This window comes from Physeter macrocephalus, chromosome 16, assembly GCF_002837175.3.
Source record: "Physeter macrocephalus isolate SW-GA chromosome 16, ASM283717v5, whole genome shotgun sequence".
Lineage (NCBI taxonomy): Eukaryota > Metazoa > Chordata > Mammalia > Artiodactyla > Physeteridae > Physeter > Physeter macrocephalus.
This window is the reverse complement of record NC_041229.1, coordinates 49,538,227-49,560,531: the sequence shown is the minus strand read 5'-3', so window position 1 is coordinate 49,560,531 and position 22,305 is coordinate 49,538,227. Positions and strand designations below refer to the sequence as shown.

The 22,305-nt window shown below is 38.8% G+C and overlaps 1 protein-coding gene across 11 annotated transcripts in view; it reads right to left on the bottom strand.

Moving 5' to 3' along the window:
- DLG2 (discs large MAGUK scaffold protein 2) overlaps positions 1-22,305 on the bottom strand; it is a 2,147,153-nt gene that overhangs the window by 2,687 nt on the left and 2,122,161 nt on the right. For 10 of the 11 annotated variants that reach the window (XM_028501170.2, XM_055091363.1, XM_024131657.3 and 7 more), the window contains 4 exons: positions 12,299-12,349; positions 11,304-11,405; positions 6,921-7,093; positions 4,733-4,842 (listed from right to left, as the gene is read on the bottom strand). In XM_028501170.2, coding sequence (XP_028356971.1) covers positions 4,733-4,842; positions 6,921-7,093; positions 11,304-11,405; positions 12,299-12,349 — 436 coding nt within the window. The remainder of the gene's footprint in view (positions 1-4,732; positions 4,843-6,920; positions 7,094-11,303; positions 11,406-12,298; positions 12,350-22,305) is intronic. The other variant, XM_055091357.1, reaches the window with a different exon arrangement.

Sequence of the window (22,305 nt, the reverse complement as noted above, 5' to 3'; positions counted from 1 at the left end):
TCTGTCCCATCATGATTTCCAGTCACTGGTTCTGTCTTCTGCAGCCCCGCAGAGTAGGACTGAACTTCCTTCCTCCATGTCAGGCCCTTGGGTCTTTAAGTCAAGTGCTGATGTGTCCCTCGAGGCTTCTGCTCTTCCAGAAAAAACTGTCCTGCTTCCTTCATCTATTCTCTCATTGGATATACTTTCCAAATCCTAACCTTCCTGGCCACCCTTCCTTAGACTTTGTTCTCATCTATCTCAACCTCTTTTAAACATGGGATGTAGAATTGAACACAATCTTCTGGGGTGGCCAGAGAGAGGAGAGGAGAGGAGATGGAGAGAAGGGAAGACACATCACAGCCTTTCGGAGCTCATTATATCTAAGAGAACAAGACTTGACTGTTCTCAGGTCTGACCTCGCAGAAAGCTTTGATCTCTCCACTCTCCCATCCTCTCCAAGGGCTGCTGTTCATCTTCAATGTGGGCAGGAGACATGTGGAGTGGAGAAAGAGACAGTGCTTCCAACGAATTATAGAAAATGTGACAGGCCCCTCAGGCGTGTGTATCTTACAGGCCGAAAAAGCATTCTGTAGCTTGTGCAGCTCAACTTCTGCAAACAGTGAGGCATGCCTATAGCAACAAGAGCCCTGAACTTCCTCTGTTTTTATAATCAATGGAATTTCAAGGAGCTGCTAAAGATGGCTTGAATTAAAGATACAGAGAGAATGGAACAATCAAAAGCGCTGGGACCAAAATATTTTCAAACAGACTCTAAGCAAGTCACATCAAATAGTGAGCCAGAGAGAGGAGCTTGGCAAGAAGGAATCTCCGATGCTTATTTTGTTTGTTTTTGTTCGGATAGAAGAATGGGCTGTAAAGGAATTACGAGGGGCATTCTCTGTCCTTCTTTCTGTTAGTCTGTCAACCACTGGTGTATCATTAACTGTATGTTAGTGCTGCTTAATCAATCGTAAGATTATTTAAATGCAATCTAGTCTCAAGGACAAATTGAGGAGGGAGGAAAAGGGAGAATAACCTAATCTCTTGATTCCCAACCAGTGTCAGCTTTATCCTCCCATGTCCTCTAGGTGTTAACATTTTTTGCCAACCAAACTGTACTTATTAAGTAAGAATTATTTTATCTTCCCATTTTTTCTTAATCAAAGACTGACAATCATTGCCTCTAATCATCATATGAATACCAGTGTGACTGCACTGATAAAAGTTCAACTAAGAGCAAAGACAGTTTGGTTGGTCTATCAGGATGCATCGCAGGTGTAGGTAGAATTTTGAAGGCATTGCTGCCTTAGCATGTCACTTTAGGATGCCAGACATCTGGGTCTGGAGCATGTAGTCTCAGGTTAATTCCTTTTTCAGAGCAAGTAACTGAGGTCAGAAGTAGTAAAGGGACTTGCCTAAGGTAAAAGAGTGAATTTGATGTAAGAACTCAAAGTTGTTGTTTTTTTTTTTGAAACCGATTTTTAGTGAAATAGACTTTCCAGTATACCAAGACTTTCTTTCAAAAAAGGCCCTTATTTAGAAAAACACAAAACAGAACTGAAGTCTGACACTAACACAATTCTGGACTTGATGTTGATGGCTGCAATATACAGAAGTGGGAGTTTCCTGAAGTCTTGTTGTTGAAATAAACTCATCTTCAACTGAGGGATGGTATCTATAATTCTCTTCCTAAATAGCACTAGCCCTAGAAGCTTTGAGTGGCTGTCACTCTTGGGTGGTAGGAGATGCTGGGCTAAACCAAGGTATCTTCTCACAGAAAGAAAGTGTTTTGCTCCAGATGTCAAGAAATCATGTAGTTCTGGATGTTCTTTGACTTCCCTGGCCCATACTGACTGGTCTGTCTTCTCTGAATTCCCTTTGCATTTATTGTAGCAATACTGAATTTAGGATTTTATCCTCTAATACATGAACTTGTTTTGTCTCCCTGCCCAATCTGCTAGTTCTTTGAGGGCGGAGACCATGGCTTGTTCACTAGCATGTGGCATGGAGCTGAGTCAACACTTAACTTATTGAATGAATAAGTGAATGAAGAAATGAATCAATGAATGACTGGAGAGCTAGACAAACATAATTATGATACAGTTGAAGACAGAAGTAAACACAGGCCATCATGGGAGCAAGAAGGTAAAAGCAGATTGGGGTGGAAGCGTGGAGAGCCACAGGAAAGCTTCTTACTGCCATGGGAGGGGGGTGGGGACTAGAAGTCACATGGTGGTACAATGTAAAAAAAACACCTCTTTCATACACGCCCTTGATTTTATGCTCCTCTGAAGAGTCAGCTACGTATGTGCTAATAAGTGCTTTGGTTTGATATGGATGATGCACTTGAGAATAATGTGTGTGATGATGTATCAGTGCCTAAATGTGACAGCTGCCATGCTTTTGTTCCAGGTGACCTAGCCTTCACCCCTCCCTGAGGAATGGGCAATTCATGCCAGCTTTGCTCCTGAAGTAAAACCCTCAGAAAAAGAGTGAGCTAGAAAGTAAGCATCTAGCATTTCCTAATAAGATCACATTGGTTTGAATGTCACCGTTACGGCACTACGCATATGGCTGCAGCAAATGATGTCAGAGACACTGTCTCATTGTGGAGTCCAGCCTTCAGCAGGTTTAATTTTCCTTGATGACACATGGCCGTGACAGGGCCCTAAGGCAAAACTAAATAAGTCATCTCATAGTGTGGAAAGCAGTAGACCTTCTTCTACTGAGCACCAGATGGGAACATCCCCCAGTGCTGCACTGAACCAAATGTGCAGCTGCTGTTTCTCCCTCAGGCCTCCCTTCCCCGGGAAGCCACTTATCCCATTGCATGTTTATGATGTGAAAACTTATTTTTCTATTTCTGAAACGGGCCTTTAAGATGCTATTCCCAGGAGGTGGGGGCCATATTTCTATTCTTCTTATTAATGTTAGCAGTACTGACAATATTTACGAGGCCCTTCTCAGATTATAAATCACTTTTACGCAAGGAAATTTGCGGTTGCTTAATTCACTTTGCTCAATGCCCAACACAGTAGCTTACATGAGGAGGAATTTAATATGTACCATTAGGGATAATACTATCAAAAACCATTATTTTATCTTCAACACATATTTTTCCACAGTGCTAGCTGTGGGCAAAGCTCTTTATATAATTTAATACCTAAATTCATGGGGCAGAAGGTACTAAGAGTGACCTCCTGACTTTATTTTTTCATCCTGGTAAGAACCTTTGTCCATCTTTTATTTATGGGAGTCTATTCTGCTTTTAAGATATATCTCTGGCAATTTCCCTAGAGATCGACTATGTATTTAAGTTAATTCTTAGACTGCAATTCCAGCTACTGTCGCTTCTTCCTTCTAGAGAAGGCGCTGAATAATTGGTCGATATCCTCTACAAGTATCTGCTTCCTCCTCTGGGATGAATGATTTCATTTTCTTTGGTCTTTCTATAAACACTGTTTTCCAGTACTTTGTGGTTCACTTCTGAACCCTGTCAAATGCTCTAATGTCTTGAGGCCCAAATGGAGGCCAATTTGGGCAAAGCTCTTACAATGGACACACTGGTGTCATCTCTTGTGGCCTCTTGGAAATGGCACTGTTTACATGGTTTGTAATGATAAAATAGTTTTATTCCTCTTACAATAAAGTAACTTGAAATCTTTTATAGTAATAATAGCTACCATTTAGTGAGTGCTTATTATATGTCAAAGACCATATGGAGAATTCTACATTCAAGACGCTGTTCAACCTTGACACTAGCTCTATGAGGTCTGCATCATCAATGTGCTTAGTTTAGAGGTGAGGAACTAATCTTACACATGTCAAACAAATTGCCTGAGCTCACATAACTGAACAGTGGCAAAGGAAAGAACCAAACCTAGCCTGATTAATTTTCAGGTCCCTGCTCTTAGCCTTTTTGCTCTGCTACTTTTATGGCTACTGCAGCGTCACTTTTGTATGAGAGTGGTCTACAAAATAATGCCACCAATTTCTATCAAATTGGCACAAAAAATATTGTTACTTTACAGCCAGATCATGAATATCTGCCCATTTTGTTTACTGATTTTTGCAGGAAGATATTTTACACATTCTCTTAAATATAAAAAGAAAAAAGAATCCAAGTCATGCATTTTCCCCTTGTTTATAAATGTGCACAGGTCTGGAGCTATTGGTTAAGCTTGTAGATGTTTTACTGCCAGGCCACTAAGAAAACTCCCTATTGAGAGCGGTCTACATAACATGAGGTTTTAATTAAGGAACATGAGAATTCTATGCTATAACAACGTGAAATGCCAATGGAAAGAGTCTAAAATATTGTTTGCTCCCTCTATGAAAACCCACACATTTAAAAAAATTTACTAGTGGAATTGCTCTCAAAAGTAAGAGATAATTTAAAGATGATTGCTTCCTATCATTTGGAAAGCAAAGCAAGATAAAACAAAAACAAACCAAACCAACCTACCTTCAAAACAGCAAGACAAAATGGAAATATCACACACACAAAAACAACTTGTGAAATGAAAATAAAAATCAAGAAACATTAGCGAAGACATTTAAAGGAATTATTGACATTATGTCTCTAGTGGTTCAAAAGAACTTTCACCTATCATTAAAAAAGGGAATTCTTAAAAAAAAATCAACAATAGCAGTTCCCATTTGTAAGCATTTATGACAAAGAGCTGTTAACAATTGGCTCTGTCGTACGGAACAGGGGCCTGGATGAAGGTCGCCACTGTCCTCCACTTACATCAGAGGTTCCAGAGACTTGGGTTTAATGAAGATGGCAATGGGATAGAGCTGGGCAACTTGTAACCGCTTGATAGCATTTCCTGATACGTCAAGTATACAGTGTTTGCCCTGGAAGAAAGAGAAGAAAAATATGGAGTTAATCCAGGAAGAGTGATCATAATCAAACCAAAAGAAAAAAAAAGTAAGTATGTTTTAGAGGGAGGTAAAAGATACTGGATTTCAAATTTTGAAAAAGAATCACTGCAAAGCATAAACAAAAGTTGGTATACAGGGTCATAACCAAATGTTTGCAATAATTTATATTTCTTACTCCTTTACTAAATGTCTGCCACTGGGATAGATATTTTACTTGTGTTATCTCAGTTACCTTTATTTCCTTAAATAAATACCTGATGCTTTGCACAAGGAAGCTGTATAGCAATATGACTGAGTCCACCCTCATGAAACGCTCATAAACCATATCTGAAAACAACTGTCAAAAAGAAATTCCCAAATTGTCAAAGAAGAAATTCCCTACCTATGAGGTACATATTATCAACTGCATTTTACAGAAGAAAAGACTAAGGCTTAAAAATACTAACTTGCCCAAAGTCTCAAACCCAAGTCTTATTGGTTGGAATAAATAGATACCTTATTGTCTCACCCTGACCAACGTTAAATCTGGAAGAATGGTAATCATGTGAGTTTAGAACAATCCCATAAACATTTGCTGAGTGTTTATATGTATCCTGCCTTCGATATTCTCAGTCTAGTATAAAGCAAGGACAGACACAAAGAGTTACCGTAAATCTTTTATCTTAAATGCTGAGAGATAGGCTTGCATAGTGTCTGTAAATATCTTGTTTCTTAACAAATAAAAACCCTATTACACTATAGCACACCTCATTTAACTTGGTTTCCACTGCGATGAGTGCTCAGAACAAGGAGCTGCTTTATAAAGTATTTCTGGAAAAACAGACACATTTGCCTCACATCATATTCTGCCTCCTGGAGGGAAATGGCTTCATTACCCCGAGGCTAAAGAGCTTTACAAAAGAAGAGGAAAAGCATACTATGCAAATAGAAACAGTCCTAAATCAATAAAAGGGGATAAAAACTCATCCATAATATCCAAGTAAAAATGAAGAGAGTCCAGTGAGTACTTGAGCTTTTATAGGAGAAACACACTAAGATGGCTCAAGCCTTTATCACTTAAATAAATTCCACATTTGCTATCTGTGAAATGCAGCAGTTATATAAAATGTCTAAATGCAGTTTGATTATTCACTGGCCAGAACAGTTCGAGATAACAAAGGTTGTGTCTACGAGAATAGATGCCATTATCCGGGAAGCTGATCCGAAACAGTATGATATAGCTCAAAGAAGCCAACTTTTCAGAGAGAAGAAAGCATACCCACCTTCTTACTGTATTCTCAGACAGACAGGAACATGTCTTGTTTAATCTTTTTAACCAATACATTAAAAGGGGGGGAAAAGGTTGTGTCAAGTCAAATCAATCCAACAAATATTACTGATATAACAAATATGATTGCCTCTTAACTCCTTTTTTTCTTCTATGAACTTGGTTCTCTGTATTCATAGGAGATTAGGATCTTTCTTTAGGCAGATCTTAAAGGTACACTGAAGTGCTTTCCTATCCTATTCTCTCTTGAACATTCTTCTCATTTCCACGCCCTTGAAATTATCAGGAGGAGGGGAATCACAGCATCTACACCTCCTCTGAGTTAAAATACCTGCCAGCAACAGGCCAGGCAGTCCTCCCCCCCATCTATCTACCCCTCCACCATGAGGACGAGTTTTCAGGGAGATAAAAAGTTAACTCCTGCTAACAAGAAGAATTGAGGACCCTGATCTAAACAACGAAGAGTAACAAAGTTTTTAAAGTAAATTCAATGTTGTGGCCATAAGTGAGTCAAGGACAAAGTGAATCTCCATAAACTTCAAGCTGTTAATTGCCTTTAGGTTTATAAGCTCCTTTTCCTCCTCTCCCCGCCAGGTCAGTCTTTATTGAGATTAGAATAAAGATTAATGATCTTGCTCTAAAGGGATTCTTTGCTTAGAGGTCTTAAAAGGAATATTTAATCAAAATTTACAACTGAAATCAGGAAAGAGTAATGACCAAACAAATGCAGTTTGCCACTTGGGAACTTTCTTCAGGGCAGACGTAAGATGATTGGGGAACATACCCTTTCTGCTACAAATCTCACAGACTGCACACTGGTTCCATACAAGTTGTCATTGTACTGGCCGGCTTCTATAAACTTGTGCTCTTGGATGTCTTTCTCCATTTGTTCTCTGGAAATGACAAAGTGATAGTCTCTGCCATCCACCTCGTAGTCACGCTTTGGCCTCGTAGTATCTTTATAAAACAAAAAAGATGAAAATAAGGTAACTTTATACTCATAAACTTCCTTTATACATATTTTTTTACACCCTCAACATAGCTATATAAAAATATGTAATATGAAGGACCATGACATAGTACCAGGTACCAGGCTTAGCCTCCCACTGTAAACACTATAAAACCAGATAAAATATATGGAAATATATTTTCAGGCATCAGACAACAGGCAGTGCTGGGCTGTAATACTTAAGAGCAACACAAAGGGACTCCACATTTACTCCATTTTCATTTCCAAATGGAGAGTGTTTAGAGGTCATGTAGTGCTAGGAGACTCTGAAGTTCAGCCAGACTATGCATTTGGTTGGGACGCCAGAAGGGCCACATTTTATGAGGTTGCTCTCGACTTACTCTAGACCCACCTTCACAAACTCTAAAACCAAGTCAAAACTGGAAGAAGCTGATTTGTCAGTAAATTATTACCTGCCAGAACAAAAACTTAATATTCTATAAAGGAAGATAAAATCCAGATGCTCAATAATGTAGCATCACTATGTCTAGCACATGATAAAAGGTTATGGGACAAGCAAAGAAGTAACAAAATGTCTCATATTAAAAAATGGACATGCAGTATAAATATATTCGGAGATTTTAAAAGATGTAAAATGAGATGGTCACAGTTAAGAAGGGACTAAAAGTCATCAACTCGAACCATAGTTAGAAATGGTTAAACTTTTTGGTAAGAAGAGAAGGGAAAATCATTTAACATTATAAAAAAAAAAAGTTAAGATAAATGTGGCATGATATCACTTATATGTGGAATCTAAGAAATACAACAAACTAGTAAATGTAACAAAAAAGAAGCAGACTCACAGATATAGAGAACAAACTAGTGGTTATGGGGGGGAGGGGCAATATAGGGGTGAGGGGGTGGGAGGTACAAACTACTGGGTGTAAGATAGGCTCAAGGATGTATTGTACAACACTGGGAATATAGCCAATAATTTTGTAATAACTGTAAATGGAAAATAATCTTTAACAATTGTATTAAAAAAAAGAATACAGGAGGGAGTAAGATACATTCTATACCTGCACTGCTCAGTGTGGTCACCAGAAGCCCCATTCAAGAGCACTTAAAATGGGGCTGGTCCATCGTGTAAAATACACACTGGATTTCCAAGACTTACTACCAAAAATTATGAAATACCTCAATAATTTTTATACTGATTACAACTGAAATGGTATTGTTCTGGATATATTGGGTTAAATATAATTTATCTTTAACATTAAAAAAATGTTAAAATATTTTTGATCTTTGACCCAGATATTCTTCCTAGAAATCTATCTTTAAAAATTATCAGGGCTTCCCTGGTGGTGCAGTGGTTGAGAGTCCGCCTGCCGATGCAGGGGACGCGGGTTCGTGCCCCGGTCCGGGAAGATCCCACATGCCGCGGAGCAGCTGGGGCCTGTGAGCCATGGCCGCTGAGCCTGCGCGTCCGGAGCCTGTGCTCCGCAACGGGCGAGGCCACAACAGTGAGAGGCCCGCGTACCGCAAAAAAAACAAAAAAAACAAACAAACATAAAAATTATCAAAACTTTGGATGAAGTTTTATCCTTAAAGATATTCATTACATTAATTTATAAATTACAAATAATTATAACACATAATTATAATTGTATTTGAGTTATAATTCATAATATTGAAAAGTAAAGAAAACCCAAAATACTCATAAGTGAGAAAGTATTAATTATGATATAATAATCATTCAAAATAGTTATAAAATTTTAAATGATATTAAGCAAAATAAATATATATATATCTAATATGTGCCCAATCATGGGAGAAAATGCATGAAAAGAAAGAATAGGTAGAAATCTATGAAAATATTAGCAGTGATGTTACCTCTGGGTACCTTGTGGGATTCTGTATTTTTATTTTCTTGTTTAACTTTTTATAATTTTCCATGTTTTGTACAATGAACATGTATTGATTTTCATAAAATAGTGCTATTAATTAAAAAAAGAGAAAGAGAAGACTATGCAAGGTGGAGGGGAAGTAAAAATGGTGTTAAAGGATTTTTTTTTTTTCTTTCAAAAGTGGAGGAACAAGCTGGGAGCTGTGACAAATGGCCTAGGGTTCGACCTGATCATTTCTATCTGGAGTCTCTCTCAGGGTATGTTCTGTGGCAAGGTCTCTTCCCAGAATCCTTGCTGGGAACAGTTTCATGAGATAGCACAGTCATTCTAGTTCCCTCCTGCCCATGTACTACACACATGCAATTCTTGCTATTCTTCTGTATTCCGGGAGACATTTGCAGTCTTGAAATGTAAGAGACACTTCAGAGCATAAAGCTTAAAAACTGTAGAGTGAGAAAGAAATATCTGTTGAGATCAGATTTAAGAGCTTGATGATCTAATAAATTAAAATTGCCTGGTGGGTTTGTCTATGTACACAGAAGGCCTCTATGTATTTTTATGTGACACAGTGGGAGTAGAGATGGAAGCGGTGAGTGGGTGGGTGGGGAATGGGAGGAGGGAGAGCAGATAGACTCTGACAGGCATGAAGCCCGGAGTGTATCAGAGGGACCAGGAGACCTGATGATTGTCCATAATGACAAGAAAGCAGATTAAAGTTTGCAGTGGTCAGGAGGGTGGGTTAAAACTTTATAATCCTTCTTGTCTGCATCTTCCCAACTCCTGAGGCTGTGAAACACTTGGGAAAGGCTATTTTGTTTTGGAATAACACACGGCCCTAAGTCATCCTGAGGTGATTTTAATAGATGGCTTTGTTTCTGATCTCTTTTCTTGTAACTGAGGGTGATCATCAGTTAGATCCATTAAACCTGTAACCTGCCTTCACTGATTGAGCTCACTTTGTTGTTACAAAAAAAACTTGCAGGGCTTCCCTGGTGGCGCAGTGGTTGAGAGTCCGCCTGCCGATGCAGGGGACACGGGTTCGTGCCCCGGTCCGGGAGGATCCCACATGCCGCGGAGCGGCTGGGCCCGTGAGCCATGGCCGCTGAGCCTGCGCGTCCGGAGCCTGTGCCCCGCAACGGGAGAGGCCACAGCAGTGAGAGGCCCGCGTACCGCAAAAAAACACACAAAAACTTCCATGTCTTCCAAGCGTTACACAACCCAAACGATGTGTTTGCCTGAGCTGTTTTTCAGGAACTCAGAGTCAGCTGTGTCCAGTTCGAGCTTGAGCTGGTTAAGACCACCGACCCTCCAACTGGGCCAGTGCCAATGCCCACTTGGTGACCTTCTGACATCAGGGGGTCCCAAACTCCACCCTCAGAACATGCTAATGCTGCCATTTTCTGAACATGCTTGCCATGAGGAAGCCTGTAGCTTACTTGCACCTGCACAGAATGACATTTACCTCACCTTTTTCTTATTTCCAATCACCCTTCCCCATGCTCCCCACACCTCAGACCGCCCTGCTCCTTCGTCCCACAAATATCCCGTTTCTCGCCTTCGGGGAGGCGAGTCTGAGAGTCTGAGATTCGTTCTCCAGTCTCCTCACTTGGCTGCCTCGTGAATTAACCCTTTCCTTGTTGCAAACCTCGGCATCTCAGCGAACCTGGTTAGGTAACGTTATTCTATGGGAAAGGATGCTTCAGTGGCATTTCCATCAATCAGTAAGAACATACTGATGCCTATCAATAATCCTATGCTATTTTATTTATTTATTTTAAAAAATTAATCAATTATTTATTTATTTATTTTTGGCTGCATCGGGTCTTAGCTGCAGCATGTGGGATCTTTCGTTGCAGCGCATGGGCTCTTTGCTGTAGCGCATGGGCTTCTCTCTAGTTGAGGCACGCAGGCTTAGTTGCCCGGCAGCATGTGGGATCTTAGTTCCCTGACCAGGGATGGAACCTGCATCCCCTGCATTATGAGGCGGATTCATTATCACTGGACCACCAGGGAGGTCCCTTTAATTAAAAAAAAAAAAAAAAAAAAAAACCAAAAAAAACCTATGCTATTTTAAATGCTATGGGAGATACAAAGAAAGGATTCATCCTGCCCTCTAGGGGACCACATCATTTACACACTAAATAGAGAACAACACATGGCAGCATAGATGAAATGTGTTCGGCAGGGAAAATTAAATGAGATGCCTGGAAAATAGGTAACTGATGGTATCTGAATCACTGGAGAGACTACTGGAGGAACAGAATTACATTTTATCATCTCAAAAGGAGACAAGCTTTGTTTAGATACTTACGAGGCACACAGGAGCCAAATTTGTCAGGGAATTCAGATATCAAGTCGTCATTGATCCGATCCTTCATGGGGCCCAGGATAATCACTGGCCGGGTATAGTTTACTGCAGAAATGGAAAGGAAGATGCAGATGAGGAGAAAGACTTGGAAACCACTGTGATCTTAAGGCAAAACTGCCAAACACCAAGAAGTGGTAAGGGTATTACTTCGGTGGATAAACTGCCCATACAGCCCTGCGTAAGGAAATTGATGTTTAACACTCCGTGTGTTGGCTGAGTCTACTTTCTGCAGGGAAAAACAACTGCAGTGTCTGTCAATGAAAAGAAACATTTGGAGAGGTTTTGCTTACTCTACAGTTATGCCTACACAATGTCAAAACAACCACTGAATTTAGTCAATTGAGTGGGAGAAAAAAGATTCCAAAGTAGCTATTTGACCATTGTTTAGGCAATGACTTTAAAAAGTGATCATCTGCAGTAATGACACCTTATGTTTTTATAATTTCTTTTCCTTAGCTCAAAATACTCTCCATACTCTGCTTGGATTTTCCCAATTCCTTTGTAATCATGGGGTTACAAGGAACTCTAAAGTTCATTTGGTACAATTCCTCCTCTGATGCCATTAGCCTCTGTATAAATTCCTCCCAGGCTTCGGAGCAGCCCAGAAGGTAGCTTATACCTTACGAAAGGTCTGCTAAAAAGCCCTTCTTAATACTGAGTGGGTGTCAATCTGCATGGAGATTTTATGCATCGATCCTGCAGGTGGGGCTCTTTATGATTTGGATGTGCTCTTTCCCATCTGGAGGGCAGTTCCATTCTCTTGGGAGCTGTCATTGCCCACATTCAGCAGGGAAGCTGTTTGCTTGGTCACAGGGCCAAAGAGAGCATGGTCTGGCCTGGGAACTGCTGACTATTAAGGAGTTTATTTTCCTTAGTCCTTCACTCTTTCCCTCCTGTAATGCTGTCAATCAGGAACCAAAGCATGCTGGGAAACTTACTTTCCTGTCTTGTGACAGGCTCATAAGAAAGAATGAAGTCTTCTTGCCCTCCTGAGAAGAGAAAAAAGGAAAATTACGGTGGACTAACAACCAATCACAAACCACAGCTACAAGTCCTGCTCTGCACCCCAGGAAACAGACCCACTTCAGGGTTAATTTCCCTGCTCTCTCCCTCCTTGAACCATTCCCCAAACCCCTTCACCCTCATAAAGCTGTTTAGCACTATTGCAGTGTCAGGTGATCGAAGGTCCTAAGTCTAAGGAACAACTGGAGGCTGGCCGTCTAAGAGACCGCCTTCCATCTGACACTGAGAAATGCAGCACTATGGCCTCTTATCCAGCATTCCTACTTAAAAGGAACCCACTGAGTTCAAGGAGAGGGTCCTTCCAATAGTTTACTGCTACATTACCAGAATTTCTGGACCTTTTATTTCATCTTCTGTTTTATTTCCCAAAGAAGAATGTTCAAAAGCAAATGTCTGCTTGTTTCATTTATGAGACAAAAACTTCACCAGCACACACTACAGGGCTCGGAGGATTTTACTCTGTTAATTCATCAAGAAAATGCTGGGTCAATTAAGAAGATAAAAAAATTGAGGAGGACCCTATATCACTGGTTCTAATTGCTTCTAAATCTAGCCTTGAAACTTTGAAAAGAGAAGTAAGGAAGACAATGTAGCATAAGGGTCGGCCCCCTCCAGTGTCATTTGCTATAATCCTTCTGATTCACGATGAGCCTCAAGTCAACACATAACCATGAAAAGTAAATTGGTTTTAGGCAATTATTTTTTTTAATCATCTATTTTGCCCAGTTGATGAACTAGGCACGAGATTTGTCTGATTCAGCTGCAAAACCAGAAGGCTCTATTCTTTTATTTGCATAGGCCCGGGACCAACTATCTTTTGGTGGGGAAATTGTTTAGGGCTGTTGAAAAGGGCTTTTTGTACGCTTTTCTATAGAGGAGGAGTGTAATATGAGGTACTGTTTCCTGAAACCAAAGGGCAATGAGTCTCATTGCTTTATCTCCTCATAGCCCCTGAAACACATTCACAGTCTGTCAAAGCCATGTGCTGGCTCCTTCAGAAGTCACAGCCTCGGGTGAGTTAATTTCATAAAAGGAGTTAGTATTACAGACAGTTTTGATAATGACAACTGATTTTGGGAAATTAAGCGATATATGGGTAAAGCTGTGAATTACAGCTGTCTTCCCTAGGATGGGGTGGGGGGGGGAGTGAGGGTGTCTTACTTTTTCAAGTGTGAGAAATGGCCCCAGGCCTATGTCACATCTTACCTCACCCTCAAGCAGGGCCCACTCTCAGAACGGCACTGCTAGGCTACTTCCTAAAGTCACAGAGAATAGGCATTGGTGCTTTTTCTAAGTGGAACCTACTCATGGCTGCTCCAAAAGTGTTCAGGGGACCTTCCCACATCAGGGCAGGGGTTTGGTATGTGAGGAATCAGATTCATGATTTTTTTTTTTTTATTCAGGAAAAAGTGATTCCCTTTAAAAAAAATGAAACGACCAAAATTTACAGAGGCTGGGCCAAAAAATAATAAAGGTGATTGCTAAGCTCTAGTTATCTAAAGGCTGAGATATGCAGAGGTCATAGGAATTCAGAGGATAAGTGTAAAAATGGTTGGGGAAAAAAAGCATAGTTTTAGAGATAGAAGCATGGTAGACTAACACTGCAATGTTAGACTAACGTCCAGAGAAATCTCCATGGAACGATTAATATGTGGCAGGAGAATCCTGACCATGGGACGGATAACAGAGGTTTTAAATATCAGGTGATACTTATGCCTCTGCACCAGACTGGGAACCCCATACCACAGTCACCACTGTGTCCCCAGTACTTAACATAAAGAAAGAGGGCAATGAATTTGCATTCTGATTCTAGTGGTAGGAGACAGGATGAGAAATGAAGCCAAAGACAGGTTCTACTTTGTGTTTCTGTCTACATGCTTTCATTTTGGGAAGTGTGGTTTTCTCTAAATAAATATAACACCTCGTGTTCCCATGGGAATCTCTCTACAATGGCCTTGCAAATCATTCTGATGGGACATTCTAAAGGCAAACCTTAAATAAAATATTTGGTGTCAGTAACTACAATGTGTGATTCAGAAAACTAGGACAAAGCAACATAGCTTTGATTGACTTTGTTAGAACAGAGTTCTGTAGTTCTTCATTTATCCATTGCTTTTTGGTTTACTTCTAACCTACAAAAAGCACTGGTTCTTGTTCAGAGCAGTAAGACTGGCAGACAGCAGTGATAGCATCCCTTATGTCAAGGCCCATCCCAATTCTGAAGACCCTGTGACAATCAGGGACTATGTAAGGAAGCCTGCAGGGATGCTATGGCAGCTGGTATTACATAATAGCTGTGAACTCAGCACCTGAAACCAATTTTCACTTTCATGTTCAAGAATGAAAAGCCCTAGGGGTAATGGGAGGGAGATTACGAGGGGGAGAAATAAAAAAGCCACAGCAATGAAGGAAAGATGATTCATATCTGCATAGCACTTTACAGGCTATAAAAGGCTTTCACAGCCATTGCCTCCTATTTTTCACAGCCATTTCTTTTGAGGTAGGTGCTCTGATGATCTCCACCTTACAGATGAAGAAGCTGAGGCTCAGAGACGGGGCCTGTTTCCTCAGTTAGTAAGTAGTAGAGTCAACATTCAAAACTACACCTTTTTTTGACTCCTTGTTGAGTATATGGCACTGTCTCAAAAAAGCCAGAGATGTAGAATTCTCTGTGGAGGCTGGGATATAGTGGCAGAACTTACAAATGAACAAACGGTGGGTGGCAGAGAAAGGAGCTGAACCTGAGTCAGAGTCACTGACAGGGCATAAGGTGCTCCATCTGCAAACACCAACTCTTTTTTTTTTTTTTTAAATGCTGCTGTGTCATCTCCATAAAATAGTCATCCTTAGTAGTTTTTCTATCTTTTGCTCAGGAGGTGTCGGCACTCAGAAATAACAGCCGACACAAGGGTACGAATAATTACTTGGTCTTGTTTTGGCAACTGCACGGCTGGAAAGGGGAGAGCGGCACAGTACTGGGGGTGGACGCCTGTGGCTGGCAGAGACTTAGCAGACACCGTTGTAACCATCTCCACGAACACCATCTTTAAACTGGAAGCAAGTCACAGTAAGAGGGATTCGGAGTAAGACCCTAATATGCCCTCATGATAAGGAAAAACAAGTTGTTCTTTTTTAGAACTTTTTCAAAACTAGAAAAGAGAGAGGAGGGAAGTGAAGACCAGTGGCAGGACATTAAATGTTCTAAATTTAGTATTTAGTGCCTGCACTGGATAAATTATGAAGAATTAACTGGGTTCCTAGAGCCATATAATGTTAGCGCTAAGAAAGGGTTTGGAGTTCATGTGGCTTACAGATGGAAAGTCTGTAGCACGTGATGATGTCACTCCCCCTTCCGAATGCTCAATGTGCATCACAAATCGATCATTGCCCGAATTACTGCTGAGCCTCACTTGGCCTCAATACTTTTCAATATAATTCTTCAGGCAGCTATTACCAGTTGGTCAAAGGGCAATCTTGATTAAAATCTGTTTCTTATATCTCTGTTCTAATCCAAGCTAGTCATTTTACATAGGAGAGAACTGAGGTTCAAAAACGTTCAGGGATCTCTTCAGGGTCACATGGTGAATTAGTGATTCAGTGTCTTCAAAGGATCTTCAGAAGATCTGTTACTATACACAGTGCCCTTAAAATCAGGCTTAGTACACAGTTAATGCTATATAAATATTGCTGCTTGTATTAACTTGATAGGTAGTATGAAATGGTTGAAATGTACTAGATAAAACATGAAGAGGCTTGGATTACAAACTATAGGGAAGAGTGAAAATGTGTAAGTTTCAGATTGGACTTGCAGTGCCATCATATTAGTGAGGTGTATAGCTCTTTGGAACTTCAGCTTCCTCATCTGTAAAACGGGGTAGTAATATAAGGAATATCTCATAATTTCGTTGCAGAAATCAAATGAAATAATAATAGATGTAATAAAATTGCTTTGTAAGGACTAAAGAACTAGGGGAAATACAAGGGCAAAACTTGAGAAGAGTGGAGAAAGGAGAAGAATACGGGCACCATTTTGACTGATTCCAGAGGGAAAGTGTGGGGTCTCCTCATTTCAGTATCTCAATTTCACTCAGATAATTTCTTCAAGATCCTTGTTTTGAAAATCCTACTTAACTGATGGGTGCCAATGGGTTAGGAGGATAATCATCAGCTCCCCCATACCCATAATGACATAAAGAGCTTCACTGGGCTTTAAGGAAGGCAGGTCTTCAGCTTGTAGGGATTTGCAAGGTTTGAGATGGCATCTTGCATAATTAGACAATGTGCATTGTTACTAACTGCATTTTAGCTAGTGCTCAATATACTTGGACTTCGGAAAAAATAATTATTCTATAATTCTTGAGATGGTGCAGCAAAGGTCTGAGCCACTTATTAGAAATTGAGGTTAGTGTAAATTCATGTGTATGTGTGTGTATCTCAGAAAATATATGAGGCTTTCAAGTAAGGTTGGCACAATCTGTAACTCCAGAATGCAGTGTGAATGGTGCCCTCTGGAGCTGTGAAACACACGGGCCTGGGCTCTTCTTTCTAACCACTGGCTATTTTTTTAGCCATTTTGTCCCTGAGTGGACATGGAATGGTTCTAAGAGTAAAAAATAATACCTGAACATTAGTGAAAAGAGGTCTTTTTTGTATTTGTCTATACTGCTATCCACAAAACATAGAAGTTAGTCATAATTACAGCCAAAGCCAGGAATTCAGTAGAAAAATCCAGCCTCGTTTGATTTCAAAATGGCACGTTCATGAAACCGTGTCTGTCCCAAGCCTCTGTCTTTTGTCATGCCACTGCCCTTCCTGGCAAGTTTCTTCTTCAACTTACTGAGCTGGCAAGTGCCTCATATTTCCAAAGCTCAGCTCAAAGGCCCCTTCCTCTTTGAAATCATCTCTGAAGCCCCACTATTCTTGGGCCAGACTTTTATTCTAGAAATGGCCAAATTTTGTGCTTTTTAAATGTATTGATCTCTCTCTCTCTCTCTCTCCTTATACGTGTGCTGAGTTCCAGAGTTCATTGAGATTCATATTGGGTCTTAAGGTGCCTATGAGAGAGCATGACATAGAGTGGATGATGAATGAACTAAAGAATATTCCTCTGTAATTCCTCATATTTCTATCCTGGAGAAAGAAATATCATTTTTTCCTCTCTAAGCTATGACAAAGGCTCTTACTTTTGTTCATCTGTAAAGAAAACAATTTGAATGGCTAACCTTCTGTACCCTCAGATGAGACCCAAGCTAATATAGATTATTAGACTCCATATTTTCTCTAGTAATATCCTAGAGTCCAGTTCCAACTCTTCTCTCTTCTCATAGATAATTCAAGCTGTTTGCAAGTGTTTCCTTTATTTACTCAATAAACATTTATGTGTACTTACTATTTGAGGGTGAAAAGAATTATTGATTTCATCTTGGAGCATTGCAATCAAAAACCTGTCAAACAGCTGAAAGGCTTGGTGCAATTTTTATAACTTAATGATTCTGGGAAGAACATTCCCATCTCTGAAGAAGAAGAGAGGGGCTTCTGAAATACTCTAAAAAAGGATTTCTGAAGGAAAAGGTAGTTCCTATATACTTTCCATAAAAGGGATTGAAAGAACAAGATTTGATGTTTTCCCTTTCTCTACCTGTATCTACAGGATGGAAGCACAACACTTAAAAATTGAAAACTGATGCCAAGGAAATTAGGGCCAAGGGTGTCCATGAAACCCAACAAATAAGTTATATTTTCCTTATACTAAATTGAGGGTACTTCAGGTGCAGGGAAGATAATCTTTGGTCACTTCTTAACCAGCCAGGTTTCTTTGTTTTAAAACCAAATGAAGAGATGGAGGAGGCAAATATTTTCCCAACTTGGGATAATCATAAAAGTATAAAAGTAGGAAGAACGTACAAATGTTAAAGATCATGTTAAGAACAAGAATGCTTTAATTCCTTTCATCAGCAGGACTTGTCTTTCTGTTGAGGAAGGAAATGAGGGGGTTCTAATATTATTTGGTTGATCAAAGGCATCTCATTACAACTCTTCTTCATTTCTTTCTGTGTTGTGTTTCATCTTCCTCCTCCATCTGTCATCTTTCCTCTTTTGTGCTTTTTTTTCTATTTTTCTACCAATCTGATTATCCAAAGCCTTTCTCAAGATCCAGATTGAATTTGTCACACTTCAAGAACACTATTTGACATTCCACCTCAAAAAAGGCATGGTTTTGTAAATTACCATGCTGTAATGGAAAAAAACAAAAATAAAAGCTATTCTATTCTTCTATTCTTGTTTTCAATTAATACAAGCAAAAAGACAAAAAACAAAACAAAACAAAACAAAAAAACCCCCAAACAGAAACCTCCAACCAATTTCTATCTTGGTAGCTGAGGGTCATATGTATTGGGCCTGCAATTTTCTAATATCCTCAGCAATTGCTTTTTGAGTAACCCATTTCACTAAGGCATATACATAAATATTACAGAAATTGCAAGGATCCCAGTAATAACATGTACCTATTTTAGTCACCAAAAACCTGTACGTGGTAAGAAACCACAAGAACAGATAAAAAGGATGTGCTTGGCATTTGGTGAATATTTTTATATCACTAAGCAAATGGCTTGAGGTGACCAAACAAACACCAGAAATAAGTTTTAAATAGTTACCTACCTTTTCAGTTAAGCTTTCTGATCCAAGATTTGTTCACTTTTAACCAAAATGTGAGTTCCTTCAACATTAGAGGATGAAACTTTTCCATCTCTTCCCAACCATCAAAATTTAAAGTTAGATATAACATAGTATCTACCTCAAAATATTAATCAAGGAGAGAAGAGATATATAAGGTTCATGCTCCATTTAAAAGGAACACTGTAATTTATCAGGATTTCTCTTGTAAAGGGGAGCCAGGAACAGAAAGGAAAAGGCAAAATGAGAAGGAAAATAAAACCATGACAACTTTTCAACCTTCCTGCAGGGAGTTTAAATTATTTTGGAGAATGCACCAAGTTGAACTTTACCCCCATCTTCTCTAGGAAAATCGCATCATCAGGCCACAGCCAACTGAGGTTGGAGTCATTTATTAGCAAGACTGCTACCTCTCGCACAAATCACATGAGTCCACCCACGGCCCTAGTGTCTTTGGTATTTTTCCACATCAGATGATGATTTCATTTCAAGCCATTTGCTTTGGATGAGGATGATAAAGGGCAGCAATTGAAAAACAACGACAGCAAAAATCTGAAATGCACACCACAGGCAAAGGGGCAATTGCAAAGAAAAGAATCACAAACCAAAGCAATAACTTACGGTAGCTACTTTCGCTATCGCTGGCATTAGAAGAAACATGTTCTGCAAGAACAGCACAGCAAATTAAAGAGATACCAAGCATTGGAGAGCAGCCAGAACTTAAAGAAATACCATGCAAGGCTACTAGAAATGTGAGCGAAAGGCAAGTAAGAGGCCGCAGAGGAGACGCATTAAGAAAACTCGGATAAGATGAAGATGAAAACTTTATCTCTATTTTCCAGGAAGCTACTATTTGATTGCTGTATCTTCTTTTTTAGCAAACAGTAAACTATGTTTAATTCTAAAAAATGCATAATGTTATAAAAAATGCATAATGTCCATCTAAGCACTTTTCTTTTTATAAATACTTTGACCCATTCATGTTGCTCTGATTTTCCAGATTCTTGTTACAAAGGTCAATGTCTCTCAACTGGATGTTCTTGACTATAAATTCAAGAGATGCTGGTATGCAGGGACTGTTTTCTTGCAGGCTTTTTGTTGCTCTATTTTGCCTTTAGGTATTTTGCAGGAATATTGCATTTCAAATTGCCAATTGATCCCTGGAATCCCTAGAATTTTATTTCTATTTAAATACTTCCTAAACTAATTCACAAGATGAAAGGGATTGTTGAAGAACTTTCCTGCTTCAGTGAGTGTGTAGGAAATCTTGGAGGAAGAAATGAGTCACTAAAAAATGTTTTATGAGTCAGTTCAATATTTCCTTGTTTTTATTTTAAGATTCTTGCTTGGATAGCTATTAGGTTCTGGAGGAATGGAACAGGCAGAAGATAAACGGTCTGATACTAAGCACAGGTTCTGGCACGAAGTATGTTTTTAATTCATGTTGAATGACTGAACAAGTATACGGTGATATTTTGAACTTTTTTTTTTCATAAAAACACAGTTTAATTAGCATAACAGGGACGTATTGGTTATGTGCCAGAATTAGGGCTTTATTTCCAAAATCACTTCCTTTCATCTGTACTATTTATTAAGCTATAGAAGATAAATTCATCAACTTACTAACTTCGTTGTATATCCGGCTAATTGAATGAAGAATATGTGACTATTTGATTTCTGAAGCTCATGAGCAATAAATTCAGCTTTTTAAAAAGTGACAACTGTTGAACATCTTTAGAAAAAAGGAAAAGAATATAGAACATTATTCTCTAACAGTTAAAAAAAGTGCTTTAAAATGTATTTGCTATTATAGATTCTTGGATGGATTCGTTTTCATTTTTTAGCTTTATTAAGATACAAACTGACAAATAAAATTGTAATATATTTTAAAGTGTACTGTGTGATGATGTGATACACGTGAACATTGTGAAAGGACTCCCACAATCGTGTTAGTTAACACATCCTAGATGGATTAATTTCAGAGCATGAAACTAATGAAAATCAAAGCATGGGTTAAATTCATCCGAATCATTTCTCTTTGTGTGGGTGTTTGACCAGAACTGCATTATTAACTTAGGTACATATGTTACAAGTGCAAAGAGGCACTAGGGAAAGAAGTGTGGATGAATTAGTGCATATTTGGTTTTTGTTACTGAAAAGAAAGTCTAAGTACACACCCAACAATGGCATATCTTCACGTGTGTGATTATCACAAGTACCTTGACTTGAAGATGACAGGTTTATTTTTGTTTTGTTTTTGATTTTTACTTTTAAAATAATTTAGAATGAAGCTACACTATAGAAATTTAGAACCATGCAGTGTTTTATTTAACGACCAATCTCTCGTAACATCAAGATACTGTTTAACAGAATTTTTCTATTTTGTAGGTAAAAAGAAATTAAAAATATGTTCCAGCTGAAGTCCAAATTATGGCTACCAGTAGCGTTAACAGGCAAATAACTTTACCTAGTGAAATCTGTTCAATTTTTAAAGAGTAAACAAACCTTTGGATTTAAAAGGGCATCATTCTAGATATAAAAAGGCATAACTTATATTTTTGACTCTCCAGTAGCAACTACTTTTTAGTGATGTTCGTATTAACAATATACTAAAATGCTCCCCGCCCCCACTGAAAATTTAAGAAATTCTCTCGGGTGGTACTTGATGCTATCCAGATACTGCTGAAATCAACATTTGAATTTCAGCCACCAATTCAAGAAAAGTTTCATGACATATTCCATACAGAGACTCAAAGATAAAGTTTTCATCTTTAGGAGATCAGTAGTTACTCTTAATCAGATTTTGTTTTCTAAATATACATATCTAAAAAAAAAGAGTCCAAATTAACAATTTGAAGGATGACGGGTATCATTACGCAGGGTTATATAACCAACTCTTGAAAACAAAGTCCAGCTCAATGTTATTTTGTTTTATAGAAATGAAATGAACAGCTTCTAAAAATATTGCCCACAGCTGTTAAAACAAAAGAAAACAAACAAAAATGAACATGTGGTACAGCTGCAAAAGACACAAAACTGTTCTTAGTTCATTGATGCCTACACAATGGAGTTAATATTAAAGAAAGAAAAATCATAGTATAGTATATTAACACACAATTATTATTTTTTATTAGTGCAATGGGACACAGAGTAAAGGCATTAATAACTAGAAAATTTTAAAGTTTAATATATTTTTCTTTCCACTCTAAACCGTAAAATGAAGATCTGGTTATGCAATGCAGCTAAT